At 52.4% G+C, this 20556-nt stretch overlaps 1 protein-coding gene across 18 annotated transcripts in view; it reads right to left on the bottom strand.

The window, feature by feature from the left end:
* The window catches only part of Cacna1g (calcium voltage-gated channel subunit alpha1 G), a 65384-nt gene that overhangs the window by 41272 nt on the left and 3556 nt on the right, over positions 1–20556 (bottom strand). For 17 of the 18 annotated variants that reach the window (XM_029566091.1, XM_008838361.2, XM_008838364.2 and 14 more), the window contains exons 2-9: positions 15946–16057; positions 15655–15788; positions 15248–15345; positions 13091–13250; positions 11985–12285; positions 11727–11819; positions 8855–9638; positions 6488–6864 (exon numbers count right to left, since the gene is read on the bottom strand). In XM_029566091.1, the coding sequence (XP_029421951.1) occupies positions 6488–6864; positions 8855–9638; positions 11727–11819; positions 11985–12285; positions 13091–13250; positions 15248–15345; positions 15655–15788; positions 15946–16057 (2059 nt within the window). The remainder of the gene's footprint in view (positions 1–6487; positions 6865–8854; positions 9639–11726; positions 11820–11984; positions 12286–13090; positions 13251–15247; positions 15346–15654; positions 15789–15945; positions 16058–20556) is intronic. The other variant, XM_008838372.2, reaches the window with a different exon arrangement.

Raw genomic sequence — 20556 nt, 5'->3', positions numbered from 1 at the left:
TTGAGCCAAGGATTGATGATGTACACCTATTATCCCTGCACTACACGAGACTCTATGACAAAAAAAAGCTTTTTTTCTGGAGCCTCATCACACCTGATAATGCATACTAAGGCAGGAGGATTGCCACAAGTGTGAGTTATACAGTGAGCTCAGGCCATCCCACGTTAGATAGTGAGACTCCCAAAAAGAAGGGAAGGAAGAAATGAAGGAAGGAGAGAGAGAGAGAGGGGGAGAGAGAGAGAGAGAGAGAGAGAGAGAGAGAGAGAGAGAGAGAGAGAGAGAGAGAGAAAGGGAGGCAGGGGGGAAGGAGATAAATTCTGGAGTCTTGACTTGCACCTCCACCCTCCCAGACAATCTCCAACCTGGAGCCCATGGTCAGTTGTTGAAGGCTGCTCTCATGCTGCAGATGTCAGAGGTCTCCTGCTGGCCAGGGGCCTGGTCGGGGTGAGTGCCCATGTCCCTGCCTATGCTGCATTCTAGAACTGCTGAGCAGTGCTAGTCAGAGTCATGGACAAAGCTGTGCTGACCAGGCAGCCTGTGCCTGCTGGGTGGCTTGAAGTCTGTGTTATCCTTCATCCACAGTCACCTGTACCCCTGTACGGATCTTCATCCCTGTCCCCTGGAGCTGCCCCAAACTTTGCCATCTTTCAGCCCCTTCCCTGGCCTTGTGCCTCACACCTCTGGGCCAGCCCGTTCCTCATCTTTCTTTCTTCCTCTTCCACTTTTACTGGGATCTGGCTGTGCCCCAGGATCCCTCAGGTCCCTTATATCAGTTATACCTGTCATTCCTCATGGCTCCATTCCACTGTGCCCAGCAAACAGAAGCTCTCTGCTTTCACCCTTGAACTCTGGCCCCACCATGCCAGCTCTCTCTTCTTCTCAGCCCTCCTCTTAGCAACTACCTTAGCAGCCTCCAGCCAGGACTGGCCCTTCCTGCCCAGCACCTGGCCTGCCTGACCCTGTATAACCACCTCCTGCCTCTCTACGGAGCCCCTTTCCAGTGGCCTCTTTCCCCTTAGCCAACATTCTATAGTTTAATCTAGACCCACTCCTTCCCCTTGGCGCCCTCCTTCCAGCATCACCCCACTCCCAACCCTCTGTCACTGGGGTGTAACAGACACTAAGCAAGCACCCTCCAAGCCCTGGGTTCCTCATCCAAAGAGCAGCGCCTGCCTGATATCCCTCCCAGCATGGCCCAGAGCCATCTTAAACTCAACACATCCAAAACAAACCCCTCACCTCCTCTGTGAATTGGCTCCATCCCCCTCCTCCCGTTCCACTGTGCCTGGGGATTCTATCTTGGAACCTTAGAGTTATCTGGAAGTCATGCCTGCCCTTCATCCTTCCCGACGGTCAGGTGCCAGGGCCACAGACCCTGCCAGCGGGACTTTAGTCCTGTCCACCCCACCTCTGCTCACCATCCCCCTGATGTGAGGCCCCCATTGCCTGTCATCTGAGTGATAGAAACAGCCTCCTTGCCCCTCCCCAACCAGGCCTGCACCTACTGGCAGCTTAGGATTCCTCAGAGCCCGATTCACATCACCATCACCTCTTGCTTGAACATCTTGTGCCCTGTGCCACGGGGTGCATTTCCAAGCCAGGTTGCCAGTTGTCCCCTCATCCTGCCCCTCTTATCACCACCTCTCACCTCTCTTACCTGGTATGGAGGTGTGAGCACCTCTCCTTTATCCTTTAAGTCCTACTTCTGGCATTGGGCATGACTCATCCTTGAAACAAATGCCTTTTGCACTAGGACCCACACTGCCTAGGTACACTGGATCTGCCCCCAAACCCTGACATTCTAGAGTTCTCTCCCAGTGGGACTGTGCTCAGGTGTGTACCCCATGTAGAACCAGGGATGCTTGGAGCTAGGACATGACTAAAAGGGCACAACACCCTTCAGCCATGCAGTGCCAAAGTACTCGACTGACTCCTACACCTGAGACCCCTTGAAAATGTGGGACTAGATCGGCTATCAAAGACTTGTCTCCCAAAATCCTGCTTTGCCCCAATCCCCAAGCCCTCTACATAGAGACCAAGGGCAGACCCAAATAGAAGACATCCATGAAGTCTTGACCTCAAAGACCACACTTGGGTATCTGTGCTGCCCGTGTGTTTTTGGAAGGAAGAAGAGAATTATCCAGCTTTCAACAGTTAAAAAGGAGTCTGTGACCCCCTTCAAAAGTCCAGACACAGCACATGCCAACTCCTGCTCCATCCCCACTTCCCTCTCTGTGAACAGCCAACCTCAATCACTTATAAATAGAAATCTTCTCTGGACATGTATCTACAGTGTCAGGATGGACCCAGACACTAGTGACAAGCAGAATAGCCCCCTGCCCTGTCCTATCCTGGCCTACAAGGCCATCTACCCCATTCTTCAGCTCCCCCAGCCCTGCATGCTGTCATCTTGCTTCTAGAAAAAGACATTAGCCCCTGCCCTTGCTGGGACTCAGAGCCGAGAGAGGACAATGGGGAGCACCTGTGACCACAACCCCATTCTGCTCCCTTCCCTCCTCATGGAGGTCCTGGTCTAAGAACACTTCTTTTTAGGAAGTAAAGGAGTGGCCCAGATCTGCTCAAGCTGTTTGCACCCCACCAGAAGCCAGATGACATTGACGTTCCCCTCCCCAAATAGCCACCTGGTGTTGAGTCTGCAGACTCAGCTCTCTCCAGCTCCCTCCTCTCAGTCTCCAGGGACAAAGATGTAGCATCTATCCTTCCTTTAGCCTCCTGCCCCCTCCCCTCACTCCCTGCATGGCTTCCAGGGCACTTTTGATAAAATACAAACCTGGTCATATGGCTGACCTGCTGAAATCTTTGTTGAGAACCTGTCAACACAGTTCAAATTCCTTCTGGTGCCTCTCAGGACCTGGCTCTGAGTTTTTCCAACTTCATCTCTTGTTCATCCCAGCCCTCGCCTAGTGCTCCACTCATTCTGAATGCCTCACTTAGGTTTTGGTGCCTGGTGCCTCTGGGCCCTCCACCTTGCTGCATCCTAGGATGGCTGTACCCTGCCTGTCCTTCAGACTCAGCTTGAGTTCATCCCTTCTCAACTCCACATTCGCTGACACATAGGCAACTAGAAACTGACTATGGTGGGAGCATTTACACCATGGCACCTGGCAAATTGGGGTAGATTTATTTGTTCTGTAGTCCTAAGGCTTTATATATGCTAGGTAACCACTTCCCTCTGAGCTGTCTTCAGCCCTTTTCCCCTTTCTTTTAAATTTTGATATAGGATCCCGCTAAGTTGCCTGGGCTGATCTTGAACTTGCAATCCTCCTGCTTCAGCCTCCAGAGTAGCTAGAATGACCTGTACCCAACAGGCCCAGCTTTTGGGGGGAGGGGGCTATTTGTTAAACATTCATCAGCACATCATTGTTTAAGCCCAACTCTGACATGGAGGATATGATTGTGGGATGGATGGAAAGGTGGATGGAAAGATAAATGGAATAGAATAGAATGGGTATATGGATGAATGGGTTGGTGGGTGGGTTGGTGGGGGGTGGGTGGATGATTCAGTATTCTGGACTCACTGCACTGCCTCTTGGTGTGGGACATACATTTTTACTCATCTTATATCAGTTCACACACACTTCTAAGTCCCGTCATTTTCTTGCTCCCTGCCTCCTCAGTGACCTGTGTCCTTATCCCTTTCACCAAGCCCCCCAGGCACTCCAGTCTTTTAGTTCTCTGCTAAGTGGCTAAGGGGTGGGGGAATCAGGAAGCAAGTAGAGAACATGGTGCCAACCTTGGGGAGACCGGAGTATAACAAAATGATGTGCCTTCAGTCAAAAGGTAGGTGGAGGGGACAGGCACCATCCCTAGCAACAAAGCTGAACACCAGGCAAAGGAGGTGGTAGAGGGAGAGGACAGGGCCTGGGGAGGTGCAGAAGGCTGGGGCTTCACTCACAGCAATCCCCTCTTTAGACCTCCCCAAGCTGATTGATATAGTGATCGATGGATGCAATCACTTCATTGAGAGTCCGGCAGGGAAAACAAGAGCCCCTGGTCTGAGAACCACTGCAGCAGCGTCTTCTTCAGAGTCCTCCCTTCATTCAGCTCCACCTCCCCTGCCATCCCCTCCATCTGAGTCCCATACTCCCCCTCCCTGCCTGGTCCCGGTCCTCCATTGCATCTGGGCCCCTGTTTCTGTCTTCAGCGCCTTGCCCTCTCTATGTTCCCCTGTATCTCTGAACCTCCATCTGTCTCTACCTCTTCCCCCCTGGATGTCTGTCTCTCCCTCTATATCTCTGTCTCCCTTGTCTCTGCCACTGTCTTTTTTGTCCACTTCCCCTTGAGCCTTCATGTCGCCCTCTGTGTGTCTGTCTCCTTCCTATCTCCCCTCTGGGTCCCTCTGGGCCCCTGTCTCTCAGCCCTGTATGCCTCCTCACTCCCCTTCCCGGCATCCCCTCCAGTCTGCTCAGGGGCCCAGATGGTGGGACTTTCACGCTGCAGTGCCTGCAAGCACAGGGCCATGGCAGCTTCTGGGGCTTCATGCCACCTCCCCTACCCTCCTCCAGAGGCTGCCAGGCAGCATCCAGTCATCTGCCTAGCCTGCTGGGGACTCCCACTCACCCCCATGGGGCCTTCAGCAGCCAGGTACTGGGACAAACTTATCCCTACAGCAGACACTGCTACCTCTGAGTGAGGGCTTCCTGCTGCTGAGGGCTTAGGGGGAGCTAGGGTTGTCCCCCCTTTTCTCAGGAACTTAAGTAAGAAGGTGCTATAAGCACCCACAAGTAATAGCTGTTCTTGCCTCTCAAAGGGGTGTCCTTCTTGACATCTAACTGAAAGCCCTCTCGCTGTGGCTTCATCTGCCCTCAGCCTGTGTGACTCAGCTTCTTCCCAGTGCAATCAAAGCCTCCACCAGCAGCATCTGGCTGGGCAAGGACTGCTGGGCACACCCCCCCCATGGGAGAGAAGGGCACGAAGAATGTGGCCCCTGGGGGAGGGGGACCTGACTACAGCCAACATTGAGTGAAACAGAGGAAGTGGCAGTTCAAGCTTGGGGAGCTAAGGTGATAGAGGTTAGGGGCTGCTACCTCTTAGGTCCCAGGAGAAGAAGATGCTGTGCCCACTCCCCCAGCCACCTGGCAGAGTGGAGCACCTCTCTGCGGGAGGCTGGCAGAGCAGGCATGTGCATACATGCCCACGCCCCATGCAGCCCAGACACAACACGCCCACCCAGTGCCATGCATGCCCACCTGCTGGCACTGCAGCCAGTGTGTGGTTCCCCCCCCCACACCTCGACAACTTAGGGAAAGAACAGTGCATAGAATAGCTACTCCATGCTGGGCTGTTGGAGCAAGAGGAAGGATGCCAACATGATGTGATAATGGAGGGGTATACCTGGCCAGACAGGGTAGCTTAAGTAAGAGCCAAAATGTTCATGACACTGCCAGAGTAGAGCTCAGTGGGGCAAGGGTAGAGGCCCCTGAAAAGTGAGCATCTATCTCACTTGCCCCACACAGGCTGGCTAGGCCCAACTTGGTTGAAACACCCATCCTGTATCACACTGGGCTGGCACAAGTGCCTAGAGCCTCTGCCTAAGGGATGGGGAGTGCACACACTCAGTTCCAAACCAGGAAAGGTGGGTTTCGGGGGCCCAGTCCCTTCCCCTGCTTATCCCCAGTGGCAAGAGCATTTAGAGGAACAGGGTAGGGACAAAAAGGTGCAGATGGACCCACATACCACAGCATCTGCTGGTTGATCTCTTCTTAATGCATCCCAGCCTATGTGTGTGACCCAGTGGGGACCCAAGGTCACATTTTCTGTCTTCACAGCTTGGAAGCAACCTCTTCCCCTCAGCCCAGATCCCATAGCTCACAGCCATCAGCCCTCAGAACAAGACTCCCTCTTCCACATGACAGCCCTTCAAATATTTGAAGACAGCTCGCCACCCCTGCTGAGCCTCCTCTTCTCCTGACTAAACACCCTACTTCTCAGAATGACTCCTCAAACGCACTGATTTCAAGTTGCCTAGCCGTGCTGGGCACTCTCATCTACCCAGAGCTGCCCTGGTTTTCATCAAGCTGTGACCTGAAGTCAGGCCAAGATTGCCTCTCTACTGCACCCTGATATTCTCCCAGGCACAGCCACTTGATGCCCCCAACCCCTCATTTCCATCTGCATGGCCTTCCTGCCTCATCAATCACCCCCTACTTACTCAGCCAACACCTTCTCTGCCTGCTATGCCTTCTCCAAAGATCCAAGTCCCTTCTGGTGGCCTGACCCAACATGTGTCCCCACATTGCTTATCCATAGAAAGCCCACCTCTTCTGAGAAGCCTTCTCAGACAGAACACACCTGCACCACCTGGACAACCTCCACACTCAGCATGTGGTATTGTGCTCACTCTAGGATCTTCACCCATCACTTCATCTCTCCAGCCCCTCCTCCCTCTTCTCAGTCATGAAAGCACAGAGAGGAACCAGCCCCAAAGGGGAAGTGGCTGCTTGGAGCAGGCCTTGGGCATCCCTACCTGCTCATGATACTCGATGCCCATGCTGAGGGTATTCACCAGAATAGCAATCATGATTCCTCGGCCAAAGTATTTGCTATCTACAATCTTCCGGAATGTGTCACAGATCAGCCTCCAGAAGGCCAGCACAGAGCTAGGCTCTGCATCTGGGCCCAGGCTCCGCCGCCGATGGCTGTGGGGGTCCCGGAGGTCACTGTGCTGGGCGTCCTGTGTGAATTCATATACAGCCTCGCTGTCTGAGTCAGCCATCTCATGGTCAGCAGGCTCCAACTCCCCTGCTCCTGTCCGGGCACAGTAGGGGCAACTATCTGGACCACAGGCTCCACTGTCTGCCTTGGAGCAAGGGCTGGAGATCTTGCAGGAGCTGTGGCAGGCTCCTAGAACAGGAGAGAGGTGTCAGAGACTAAGGGGCTCTCACCTGGAGCTCCCCTGCCTTCCGAGGATGTATAGCCTGCAGAAAGGAGGCTGGGGGTTACAGTGTGCTAGGCATCTGGTGAACAGGGTGTTTCTGAATAACAAATATTCCAATGTCAACAGCGCCCTGTTGATGGTTGCTTATGAGTGTCCTAGGTTTGAAGCGGAGAGGCAGCCCCCATGTCCTCTGAGCTCTTATGCAGCACCTACATCCTAGGAGCCTTCAACCAGGAGCCTTGACCATCTCCTCTTCCCAGGAAATCCAGCCCTGAATCTACACGATGCTAAGTGGTGTTTTCCAAAAGATCCTTGGGACCCACCTATACATGTACACTTGTCACCACACACACCAGACACATCTACATACACACCACATACTCAGTATGCACATGTATAGTGAATACACACTACTTCTACATCAAAATATCAATGCATACACAGCAAACACATGTGTACCCAAACACATTCATATCACCCAACGTGCATATGCCAGACACCAGGAAGGAGCACCACACCCATGCATATGTGAATCAGACACATGCTCATGAACGAGCCCTAGACACTTGTCTCATGCACACACACACATTCTGAACCCTTTCCCTCATGCACACAAGCACACATACATACACCAGGCATGTTCCTGAACATACACAGTGACCTGTCCCAGGGTGTCCATGTTCATTTAAATCATGCTTTGGTCACAGAATATAAAAACCAAAAGGAACCTCAAACAGCACACAGGTAAAGCGTGTGTATAGGAGTGTTTGGCTCAGGGCCCAACCCCTAGTAGGCACAAAGTGGCATTTCCCCCTCCCAACTGCATCTGTACACACCACACCTCAGGGTGTCTGGATGCCCTGTACTGATGATGACCCCAATCCCACCTATCGGGGGAAGTGGAAGCCTGTATGTATGATGTGATCGGTCCATGACCCATGTCAGGGTAATGGGAGAGCTGGCATAAGAACCTCTCACTCTAATCTGAGTGTGGTAGCATACACCTTTAAACTTAGCACATGGGAGGCAGAAGCAGGCAGATCTATGTGATATCAAGACCAGCGTGGTCTACATAGTAAGTTCTAAACCAGCTAGAACTACAAGGAGACCCTGTCTCAAAAAAAACAAAACAAACAAAACAAAACAAACAAACCAAAAGACCAAAAGAACCTCTTGCTCTGTGTTCTTTGATGACACTTTCTGGTCCCCAAGCACATTCCCAGGGGACATTGTCACACATGTCCCACTGCTTTCTATCTGCCACATTCTTCTTGAAATACAGGCCCTGGGCTGTGTCTTCTGGGGAGGCCACCCCTGCATGGATAGGCTGCCCACAAGCAGCAAGCAGCTCACTCTCCGGGTCACTGCTGTTCCACTCATCAAGCCAGCTGCTCCCAGCACTGGCTGCTCCAGCCCAGAGTCTCTGTTTACAGTAGTCACCATGTAAGGCACCAGGCTGCCATAGTCACACACCATTCCCCTCTCTGAGCGTTGGGACAAGGGGCACTGAGTAGGCTGCAGAGTTAGATTGTCCTGAAGTCACTCTCACCAACACTCTCAGCATCCTGTTTCTCCTGCATACAACAAAGACGCTATGCAAGCTTATCACCAAGTTGTCCAGAGGGCTCAAGCAGATCTTACCTATAAAGCATGTGTCAGGCGCACCTGCCAGGCACACCTTCGGGCAGCAATGGTTAGTCGTGATGGCCAAAGGCATAGAATGGAGCCCACAGTAGGTACAAATGCATAAGTTATTGTTATTCCTACATTGTAATATATACAACAATCAGGACTCCCATTTGGACAGATGAAAAAATAGAACTCAAAGTAATGAGACTGGTTGAAAGTACCAAGGCCACAAGAGGCAGCATGTGAACCTGAGCCCCGGTCTCTCTGACTCCACACCCCCAGTCTCTCCCCAACGCGGCATCCCAGCACACCTGCCCATGCACTTACCGGTACTCTGTGTCTCCAGTAGTTTGTGCATAGAGCTGAAGGGCCCAGGTGGGATGTTGAGGCTGGTGAGGGTGGGGGGCCCAGAGCTGGGGGCCACCTCCACCAGCGCCTTATCCTTCAGCATCTCTGGTGGAGGACTGGTGTGCACAGTGGGGTATACTTTCCCACTACCCACAGTCCTGCCAGATGCCTCAGATGGGGACCTGGGAGGGGGCACCTGGCAGCGGACTGGCTCCAAGTGGCAGTCGGCGTGGTAGAAGCTGTGCACAGACTCCGCACCCCTCGGAGGGCCCCCAGAGAGGGTGGGCGTAGAAGGAGGTGGCAGCATGAGCCGGCGGGAACCGTTGGCATCCCTGTCCTGGATCTCTGGGCTGGCCCGGGGCGCCCTGAGCGTCCCATTACCCAGGTGGTAGTGGTGGTGATGGTGGTGATGGTGGTGCACCAGGTGGTGGACAGACAGACGGCGGCGGGAACGAGAGCAGCTGCCACTGGGCTGGGGCTCCTGCCCCCCAGGGGCCGCTGGGCTGCTTAGCAGCCCTACTCGGACGCCTGCAGCCCGAGAAACCTGGGCCAGTCTGCGGGCTGCCTTGCGGAGGATGTACACCAGGTACTTGAGCAATTCCTCATAGCAGCTGCCCGGCTCGGAGAAGCTCGCCAGGGTGCTAGCATTGGACAGGAACCGGACACGTTGTTCCCGCATCAACTGACTTTCCCGCTGCTTGGTCTCCGAGAACTGCGTGGCAATCACCACCAGGCACAGGTTGATCATGAAGAAGGAGCCCACCTGCAGGGGTGGGGACAGGAAGAGATGTCCTGAAGAAAAGCGAATTTCAATGCCAATTGCTGCATTTGCAGATCTTCCTGTGGGCCAGGCATGGGGTTCATACTTTCCCTGTGTTATCACTTTTTATTGTCATGACAGTCTTGGGAGTGGACACTTTTGTAATCTCCATCTGAGCAGTGAGGAGGCTGAAGCTCAGAGAGGTCAAGGAATTTTCCCAAGATCATTCAGCTAATACGGAGCAATGTTAAATAAGATTGAAACTAAGCCTTGTGGAAGTCCAAGGTGTTGCTATTGGAGATGGATTGAATCCTTCAAGATTACCTCCCGGTTCCCTGCCACTGAACATGTATGCATGGAGACTTCAAGCACTCCTCCTCGATTTCTATTAGGAATAGAGAAGACGGTGGAAATGATGCAACGTTGGGGAACAGAGCCTTCAACCTGGATTGAACCTTTGAGATTTACTTATGAGATTCCCACTTGTTCCAATACTAAGTGCATGCATGGCCTTGGGTAAGATCCTTAACTTCAGACCTCAATAACCTCACCTGAAAATGGGGACCTTACAGATTAACCAAACTGTCATTCTAACTTGTCATCCTTCCCCAAGTCCTCATGCCTCAGTTTCCCTAGGACTCTGGGCAAGCTATTGCTTGGACAACAAACCTGAATGATGGAAATAAATATTTATGGTGACAAAGCGAACTTTTTTTTTTTTCCTAGATCATGTCCTAGTAATTATGATAATTAGCTCCACTAGTGTGATTCCAGAGTGCTGTTTGGGAGGAATTTTCAGGGTGTGTGTGGGAGGGTGGGAACTAGGGCCCCGATGTCCCTATCTACCCCTCCCCCAATCAAGCAAGTCTGAGAAGAACAGTTCTCTGAAGCACCCTGCCTCACCAGTGGTGATGGTCAGGGATGGCACAGACCCCCAGCCAGGCTTTGCCCCAAGCCCAGTCATACTTTCGCACCTGGGAAAGTTATGGTAGCTTTGGGAACTTGCTTCTGCATGCTGGCTCTCTCTCCCCAGAAGTAGCCTCATTCTGTCCTCCTCTCTGGGAGCTTCTCCTAGGTCCTGAGTAGTTCTCAATCTCTTAATCTCCTTTCAATGTCTGACCCTCCATTGGCCTCTTGATGACATGGAAGGGCTGGACTTGGAGTTGATTGCCTAGAGTTGACATCTCAGTTCCAGCCCTGGCTTCCTACATGATCTTGGCTCAGTGGCCAACCCTCTGGGGCTCTGAGTTTTCACTGGAGGCTACCCTCCTTGCCAAGGCCACCTCACATGAGCCCATAAGAAAGAAGTCACATCAGCAGTGACAGCTCTCCCCAGCCAGACTAATCCACAGCTTAGATGAGGCACGTGGTAGGGGCAGTTAAATGAGGAAACATCAGTTTCCTTGCTTGTAAAATAAAGACGGTAACAGTATCACAGTGAGGATGAAATGTCCAGCACTCAGGAAGTGCAGAGAGCAGTGGTTGGCACACAGTAAGTGCTCAATAAATATCAGCCATAAATGGTAGCTGTGAAAGCATCTACCATGACTGGCAGTGATTAAAATGACTGAATAGTTCTGCTTTTGCCTGTCTTCCGCCTTTATGAAGTCTTAGAATTTCAGGGTTGGAAGGAATGACTTCACACAGCATTTCCCAATGCTGATTGGAATTTTGGGTAGACAATCCTTGTTTGCAGACATTTCAGGATGTTTAGCATCTTTCTCTTTTCCAATAAAATGTCTAGAGTGCTCCCCTAGAGCTCATGAAAACAAGAACTACACTTTGCCATTTCTGAGCACCCCTAGGGGAGGCAGTAGCACCCTGGGTTGAGAACCATTCACTTTACGGGTGAAGAATCAGAACAGGGTGGGGTTGGGGCCTCAAAGGGAATGACTTACTGAAAGTCCTAATAGTACTAAGTGGTAGAGTCCAGCTTAATCTTAGATTCCTCCTGACTCCTCACCTGGTGTCCTTCCTGCCACATGAGATACCACCTCGAAGGGGCTTAAGAGCTAAGAACTTCCCCTCCATGCAATGCTACATGTGTCCCCAGGATCTCCCATCCCCATAAGGGCTAGAGGAGTCACTCACAATGATGAGGAGGATGAAGTAGATGAAGTTGTAGAAGGAATGAGCATCCATCACAAAGTACATGATGTCCACCCAGCCCTCCAGGGTGATAACCTGAGAAAACAAGAGAGACAGCTGACTCTGGAACCACAAAGCCTTCCCCAACCTCTCTACCAAGGCCCTGAATATCACCCTAACCCCAAGGATGACCACTCCCAGACTATGCTGTGACCTGGGACTGGTGTTCTGGGAAAGTTCCCAGGGCTCAGGTGGCCCCACCTGGAAGATGGCGATCCAGGCATAGCCAATGTTGTCGAAGTTGATGGCACCTTTGAAGGGGTTATGCTCGCCCGCAGAACAGTTGGTATAGTATTGGTTCCAGTTAACACAGGTGGTGTTGCTGGAACTATTGTAGGCCTCATAGTCTAGACCACAGGGTGGGCCTCCACCACCTTCCCCACGCAATGTGGGGACACTCCTACAGGACCGCATGCCATTCTCCCGCGGCTGGGAGCAGATGAAGGGGCTCTCGTCTTCATTCTCTGTCTGGTAGTAAGGCTCCAGGTCCACACTCAGTGGGCTGCAGGATGAGGAGAAAGACAGAGATGAGGTTGGGGAATGGGTATTCTCCATTGAGAGGCCCAGAAAGGAAGAGCTGGTGTGGGTGTGTTGAGACACAGTGGGCAGGCCAGACCTGAGGTGGGAGAGGGGACTGGATAAGGCGGGGCTTTGGGGGCAGGGATGGGAGCACTGGAAGCATGAGGACTTGGTTAGGAGCTCCAGAGTTCAGATGTTGGAGGTCCACATCCTAAGGCAGCATTGCTGCAAACCAGGACACTAGAGGAGATGTTCTTCTTCCTCTTCCTCCCCTTCCTCTTCTTTTTTATTTTTTAAGTTTTTCACTTTTTTTTTTTTTTTTTTTTGAGGCAGGGTCTCATGAAGTGTCCTAGACTGGCCTCAAACTCACTATGTAGCTGAATGATTGTGAACCTCTGATCCGCTTGCCTTTACCTCCTGAGTGCTGGAATCACAGGTGTGAACCAGGTACACAGTTTATATGGTACTGGGTATCAAGCTCAGGGCTTCTTGCATACTAGATAAGCACTCTACTGACTGAGCTACATCCCTAGCCCCAGAGGAATTTTTAAATCCCTGTATCCAAGTTGAACCCGAGGTCAATGTAATTAGAACCTCTGGGAGGGGCACCTGGGCATCGGGGTCTTTAAAATGCACCAGGTGACTCCAATATGTAGCCAGGTTTGAAAGCCAAATGTGTCCCAGATATGGGAAACAGTCACATTCACGGCAATAGGAAGGCAGGGGCTAAGGGAGGCTCATAGCTTCATAGTCACTTTCAGGTCACCACCCACCCGTCCACCACTCACAGGCTGAAATTCTCAGGGAGGAAGCATCGGTTCCGAAGCAGCCCTGCCCACAGCTGGACGCCGACAATGCCGAAGATGAAAAAGACGAAGAAACAGAGCAGCAGGACATTGCCCAGCATGGGCAAGGTGTCGAGCAGTAGCGTGACGAGGATGCGCATGCCTGTAGGACGAGAAGAGCCACGCTGGGAGCTCCAGGCCAGCCAGACTAGACTGGGTACCACAGGCCTGGCAGCCTTCCTGAGGGGGGCTCAACTTAAGCTGGAGAGGAGACTGGCAGACACCCTTAATGCCCCCAGGCAGCCCTTGCAGCCCCTTCGACCCATATTAATCTTTGCATGGTCCCACCACCTAGCCAGTGTGACTGTGGTCTTCCAAAGCTCTTTCAGGTTCCAACTCCCACCTCATTCTCCCCACATTACCATGGGGTTGATGATAGCACCCCCAATTTACAGATGAGAAGTCTGAGGCTCACAGAAATGACGTGAGTTGCTCAGGATGAGAACTGCTAAATGTAGACACTGGGACTTAAATTTAGGCTTTTGTGCTTCCAAATCCTGCTCCCCAAGGCACAGGCAGCACGCACATACACACACCTCCCACTTCCTTCTCTCACCAGACATAGGCACCTAACATTCCTACATGATGACCCTTGGGGTCACGGGGGAAACTGAGACAGACCTCAGACCTCTTGAAGAGAGGGAAGTTAGTCAAGATGATCTGTGCTTCACCAGGTGTCTGAGGCAACTCCCACCCCATTCCTATATCTGTTCACTGCTGGGTTGAAATCCTGAAATCAGGGCCTGAAGAGATATAACTGTCTTTTCAGGAGTCCAGCAGTTAAATGCTCCCTCCATAGGCAAAGCCTCCATATCCCCACCCCAAATAAAAAGTCCTGTGGGGACCAATTCTTCTTCCACTCCAGGTCTAGGACTGAATAACTGAAACACTTGAACCAGCCCGCAGGCCACCCAGCTTTCTCAAATTCTTGTCAAATAGATGGATCTCTATGGCCCTTTTGACCCCCAAAGTGCCCTGTGTGGGCCCTGCTCCCTCTAGGGCAAAGCTTCTAAATGACAGTAGCAGCAGCAGCAGCTGATTAACCCTCCTGGTGATTTGCAGCCACCCTGCCCTGACCAGCCAGACCAGACCTTGTTCCCCTCAGCTCCTCCCATCCCCCTTTAGCTCCTTTGGGCTCCAGCTGAGATCAATTCCTCAGGGCTTGCATTAAGGGAATTACAGCAGTGGTTAGCTAGAGGTCTATCAATCTAGCGGCTGTCACCTGGGGAAGGAGGCCAACTACACCCCTCTTCTGGAGCTCCTGTTAACACCAAGAAGCCCACCCCACCAAGACTCACTCATCAGCTCTGCCCTCCCAGAGGCAGCTGCATCACACACACACACACAGACACACACACACACACACAGACACAGACACACACACACACACACACACACACACACACACACGGGTTGCAGCAGCATGAGGCACAGTCAAGCACAGCACCCCCAGAAACATGCTCCCCCACCTGCTACTCCTAGGTCTATAGTGGGGCTAACTGCAGCTTGTATAGGTTGGGCACTTGCAAAGGGGGCCTGAGCGAAGGGGGAGGGGCAGGATGTCAGGGGAGCTGGAGCTGCCAAACCTTTGCTGGCTCCAGAAACCAATGCGGTTTAATTTAGATAATGGTCCCAGCAGTCACTGCAAAGAGTTGGAAAGGGGTAGGGAGGGGGAAGGGGAGACAGGCACAGTGGGAGGGTAGAGCATAGAGTGGCCTTGTCTGGAGAGAAGTGATAAACCCGTGTGGTCTCACCAATGAGAAACAGAAAAGTCCTTTAGCACTTTGTGTCCCCTCCTGCTGGCCTGACAGTTTCTCCACTGATCCCCACTTCCTATCCTTATTCCCCTGGAAAGGGGTCATCTGAGACATTTCTGAAATTCTGGCCCACAGTCATGTTGAAATGAGTGGGAGTAAGGGTCTTTCCAGGTAGCTTTCCTAGTGACACCACCAGGGTCAGAGGTTCTCACTGGGTCCCTGCTGAGCCCTTCTCTGCCTCAGTCTCCAAAGGTCAAGTCATGATTCAGTGTGCCGATGTACAACTGCCACATTTCCTCTGAGGGCCCTCTGTCCAGGGGATGAGGGCCAAGGGGTCACTCACTGGGCACCCGGTTAATGGCCCTGAGCGGTCGCAGCACACGGACTGTCCTGACTGCTGAGAAGCTGACGTTCTGCAGGTCCAGCGAATACTCCAGCATCCTGTGGGGAGGGGCCGGGAAGGAGGCCCTTTGAGTTTGAGGCCACCACGATGTGAAAGAGGCCAATGAAGAATCCTGCTATGAGGTGGCAGGATGTCCCAGGACTCTTCCCTCTCCTCCACCAAGGGACGCTGAAGATCAGCTCTCTGTCTATAGGACAGGGACACCCCCCCCCCCCAAATGACAAGTCCCTCAGAGAAGGATTCAGAGGACAGGCCAGAGCACTGTAGACAGGCACCCTAGGCCAAGTGGACAGCCAGGGAGGCAACAGATCCACCCACTGCTCTCCCACCCCAGCCCAGGCCCTTACCCCGCAATAACGATGAAAAAGTCAAGTCGGTTCCAAGTGTCTCCCAGGTAACACTTCTTCCCAAAGATGCCCAAGGCCACCATCTTCACCACCATTTCCACGGCAAAGAAGGCAAAGATGAAGTCATCAAAGGCCTGAAGTAAGGAGGAAAGTTTGCTGAAACTGAGAAGGCTGTGGGGACACTGCCACCTGACCCAGTGCCTACTAGCTGGGTCAGGGCCTCTGGCAGAACAGAGTCTGGGGCATTAAGATCCAGGAATGACCTCTCCTTCTTCTAACATACGTACTTACCTGCAAGATTCGGCAGCGCTGGGAGTCACAGGCGATGTCTTCACATGGCCTAAACATGCCCAGCGTCACACAATTGAGAAGAATGACCAACATACTGATGCGCTCGAACCAGGTATCAGGTGTCAAGGAAATAGCTATCCAGACCCTGAGATGAAGCTGCTTCCCATGCCATACCCTAACATCTGCTGCCTGTCAATCAACCCTCCCAAACCCTGGTAGGTAGGGCCCAGGCCTACCATGGGGTCATCACATTTCTCTGAACCCATCTTCCTCATCTGTAAGGTAGAGAAAGCCATAAATACCCATCTGACTATTTGCACAAGATTGTGCTTGTGGAAATGCCAGACTCCCATCAGTTTGCTGTGGATCTGATCCTCTTCTCCCCACCTCACCAGATAGATGTGAGAAGCAAGTGAGATAATGTATGCGAATGTGTTACACAAACCTACAGTTGGATTATGCCTGCCTTACAGTTTACCACGCACTTTCACACAATGCCATGGTTGCTGCTCACAACAGCCCCATGAAGCATCCAGGGTGGATCATTTTATTCCCCACAACCCAAGGACACTAAGACCCAGAGAGCCGAAGCCAAACAATGTGCCAAAGTTGCTCAAGAAGCCAGGATTGGACTGAGGTTTCCAAGCTCATGGTCTACTCAGTCTCTTCCCCACACCACAGCTACTCAGGCAGGTAGGAAAGGTGGCCCTGGTACCAGACAGACAAGAGAACCCATATTTGCAGTCTCCTGGGTACCACATGGGAGCCCAAGGCTTTCTCTCCAACTCAAAGCCCTCAGCTTCTAGACAATTCATGCCTTTCAGAATCAAAACCACACTCCCTGCCAGGCCCTGAACAAGGCACCAGCCTTAGCTGTGCAGAATGGACAGTAGCACCATACATGTGGCCAGGCTGCACCACACCTTCCTGTGCCTTCTAACTCAGACCCAAACAGCTGGGGCAGAGGGAGCTCCCCTAGCCTTCCTAGATGGTGAGTTCTGTTAAGGGATTTGCCTTCAGCCCCTTGGCTGGAGGATAAACAAGATGGCCTCTAGAAGAAGAAGGTTCCAGGCCCTGGACACACAAATGAATGACCAGGCAGCCTAGTTTCCTTGTGGAAACGGGAGTTAGGCAGAAAGAGCAAAGAAGCCAGGGACCAGCAGAGTCCAGGAGAAGAGGTAGAAGGGACCATGGCAGCCTACTTGCCCTGCCCCACCAGTCTACTCAGGGCTCAGAGTTTGTGGCCTCTTTTTGTCTTAACCTTGTTTCCAGAATTAGAAGGCTTCAGCTAGGCATGAAGAGACTAGGTGGAAGGTCCAGGGACCCAAGAACCTTCCTCCTAACTAGTCCCCACCATAACCTACCTCTGTCCTGAATCTCAGAGGCTGAATTCTCCCTCAACCACCTTGAAACCCTCCCCTCTGCTGTCACCCGGGCTCTTTTCCCTTGGGTGCACACCCCTGTCACCACCTGTGCCTAACACCCAACAAGTCCCAATATATTGCAGTTTACCTAATTTCCACCCCTTACAAGAATGAGAGTAAAAAATAAAATAAAATTCTAGGTTTGAGTGGAGGTAAGTAGGTGAGAGGGGGAAATAAGAAGAGTATTTCTATGGAACTGTTTTCCTGAGTGTAGCCAGGAATGGGGGTCAGCCAGGGGTCACTCTGGGAAAAAGGGGATAGGGAGGAAGCCACCACTTGGAAAGGAAAGGACACAATTACCCTTAAGAACTGACCTGCGTTCCCCAAGCTAGCCCTCTCCTCTTCTCTACAAGGGAGGAGGGGCCTGCAGGAGCCCATGGGAACAAATGGTATGGGAGCAGAGCTCTAGGACATCTATTTGGATGGCAGTGAGTCCACAGAGTAAAGTCATCCATGCACTTGACTTTCCTTTCCTGACTGTGGGCTCCTGGCAGACAGGGGCACTCTGCTACATTCTTAACTCCCCTCCCCCACAGAGTTTAGTGTAGTGCATAGCTCATAGCAAATGGTCAGTGCATGGGAAAATTAATGAATGAATGAACCAATTCATCAATCAGTCAATCAATCATCTGCCTGCCTAGAAGCCAGATGTGTCTCTCCATTCATGTTTTCCTGCTCTGTTTCTTTCAGCAGTGACAAACTGATTACAAAGATGTGGGAAGGGGCAGGATTGACTCCACCAGGGATCTGGCTCTCTTACTCTTCCTACTGTACACAGGCTCAGACTAGAGCCTCTTACACCCAGAATCTGCCCCAAACAACCCCACATCAGGCTCTTAACCAAAAAGCACCTTCTCTAGGCCCCTTGGCAATCCAACCTGCGTTCAGGTACAACCCTCTGCACTTCCCCTTCCCCTTCACTGAATCATTCAGAAAAATGATTCTGAATGTACAAATTTAGAATAATCTGAATAGAAATATATAACTAATGGGGGGGGGTCTTTCACCCTTCTCAGGGTGGGGCTCGTTTCCTTGGGAACATGGCAGTATGTCACTGTGTGATATTCTGTTGCCATAACAACAAGAGAATGTGTCACCAGGTGGTGTGGATTTGTTGCTATGGTAATTAAAGAGACCCCCTTACACATGCTCTCCCTTTGCCCAGACTGCTCTCTTGTCCCCATACAGGGAAAAGGAAGCAGGGAGACCCACAGGTTATCAGGTTGGGGGGAAACCATGTGACAGATCCCCATGGCAACCAAGGGAACTGGGGGACACTGGTTGCCATAGTGACTATGAGAGACCTGTGCAGTCACATGTCTACTGTTGCTATGGTGACTGTCGGGCTGGAGTGGATCCCAAAGGGTGGGAGCAGAAGAGGGGAGGATCTTTCTCTCCACAACCCACCATCAAAGGCAGAGAAAAGGGAAATGGCAGAAGAGGACGCTTCTTCCATCCCTCCTCCTCCTCTCCCTCCTGGGAGAGGGAAATAGAGCATGTTATTTCAACAAATGAGCCTCCTCCATGGGTTTTTCTCTAGATAGAGCCCTGCCTAGCCTGTCAGCTGTACAGGTGAAGGAAGCATACTGAGGTACCTCTAAGGCTCTGGGCCTGGGGTGTGAACTCAGAAGACAAGCAAGCCCTCTAGCTGCCTCACTCCCTCCTAAGAGTCTAGAAATCTGAGACTAAGGAACGTTGAGGAGGAAATGGGCCTGGACCCAGGAATCTTGACCTTCTAGTAAGAGTTGGGGAGTTGAGGGGGCAGGTCTTTGCCTCACCCATCCCAGAGAGAGGTTGGTGCCTATGGAATCTAGTGCTCCCAAGGGTGGAAGAAGATTCAGGAGCTCAGCCTAGTGGCCTGTGCTCGCTCTTGGAAAGGGGAATTCCCCAGCAGAGGGCCCCCTACCCCTAGCTAGCTTGTTTCCCTATGCACCCCCAGCTCCAGTGTGTGGGCGTGTGGGGAGAGAGGTTTTCCAGCTGAACTGAAACTGAAGCCTGCCCAAAAGGCAGCCAGCCCCACCCAGAGACAGAGACGGGAGACACAGAGACACGAGAGAGGGCCGCTGGAATCTTTGGGAGGGGAAATAGGCCAGAAATCTGATTCAAACGTCTGTGACTATGTGTGTGTGTGTGTGTGCCTGTGCACGCATGTCCGCGTGTGTGAGTAGTGTGTCTGCCGCCATCCTGGCTGAGGCGGCAGGCAGGGTGGGGTGAGGGCTGGGGCGGGGTGAGGGCTGGGGCGGGAGCACGACGAAGGGGGGGTAGGGTGTGGGGAGGTAATCCCAGGAATGGCTCCAACTGGCACTAGGGGTGATGGGGAGTCCCCCAGCAGCAGAGCAGAGTGGAAAGTAGTGTGTATGACCCAGAAGGAAGGTGGGCCTGGGACAGTGTCAAGGATCCTTTGCCCCCTAGTACCACTCAATTCCTGGCTCCAGACCTTCTCCTCAGAATCCTCTCTGGAGAGTCTAGGGTTTGGAAATGGGAGGAGGAAACTGACAAGGAGATGTGAACAAGCCCCCCCACCCCTTTCCTCTGAGGACCCAATGGAGAATTCTCCCTAGGGAAGAACAGGCAGACTTGGGGTACTGGGACAATGGCGAGAGAGACTACAGAAATTCTTGGGGCCCCCTCCCTTCCAGAGACACACACTCAGACACACACAGTGACGCACAGTCCCACACTCACATTCACTTCTGGAAGCCATTAGGGCTCCTGCCGTTCAGGCCTCCCCCCTTCCCCCCCCAACTCCTGGCAGGCTCCCTTCTCTTTCTTTGGCCCCCCCCCCCCCCCCCCCCCCCCGGCATCCCAAATGCCAGCCTGTGATTTCCAAATGAGAAAAAGCTGTGCTGGGCTCTGAGCTTGGAGAAACTCCTACACAAACTTCCAGATGTGACACAACAGCCGAAGAGGGAATGCTCAGGCTCAGGATCTCCTTCCCAGGAGGGAAAACGCACACCCTCACACTAAGAAACACACAGCAAAGGCCAGTACTCCCCTGAAATCTGGGAGGTGAAGGCCTTTAGCATGGGAGCTGGTCAGGCCAGTGCCCCCTGTTCTCCCCAATACCAACACACACATCTGCGCCTCTTCCTTTTGTTGCCCTTTCCTCCTCCCCAAACACACACATACCACACACCACACACACACACACACACACACACACACACTTCCTACCTGTGTCTAGCTC

This window comes from Nannospalax galili, unplaced genomic scaffold (assembly GCF_000622305.1).
Source record: "Nannospalax galili isolate Female #2095 unplaced genomic scaffold, S.galili_v1.0 scaffold95, whole genome shotgun sequence".
In the NCBI taxonomy this organism is placed as follows: domain Eukaryota; kingdom Metazoa; phylum Chordata; class Mammalia; order Rodentia; family Spalacidae; genus Nannospalax; species Nannospalax galili.
The sequence above is the reverse complement of the archived record's forward strand: the minus strand, read 5'-3'. Positions and strand labels throughout refer to the sequence as shown.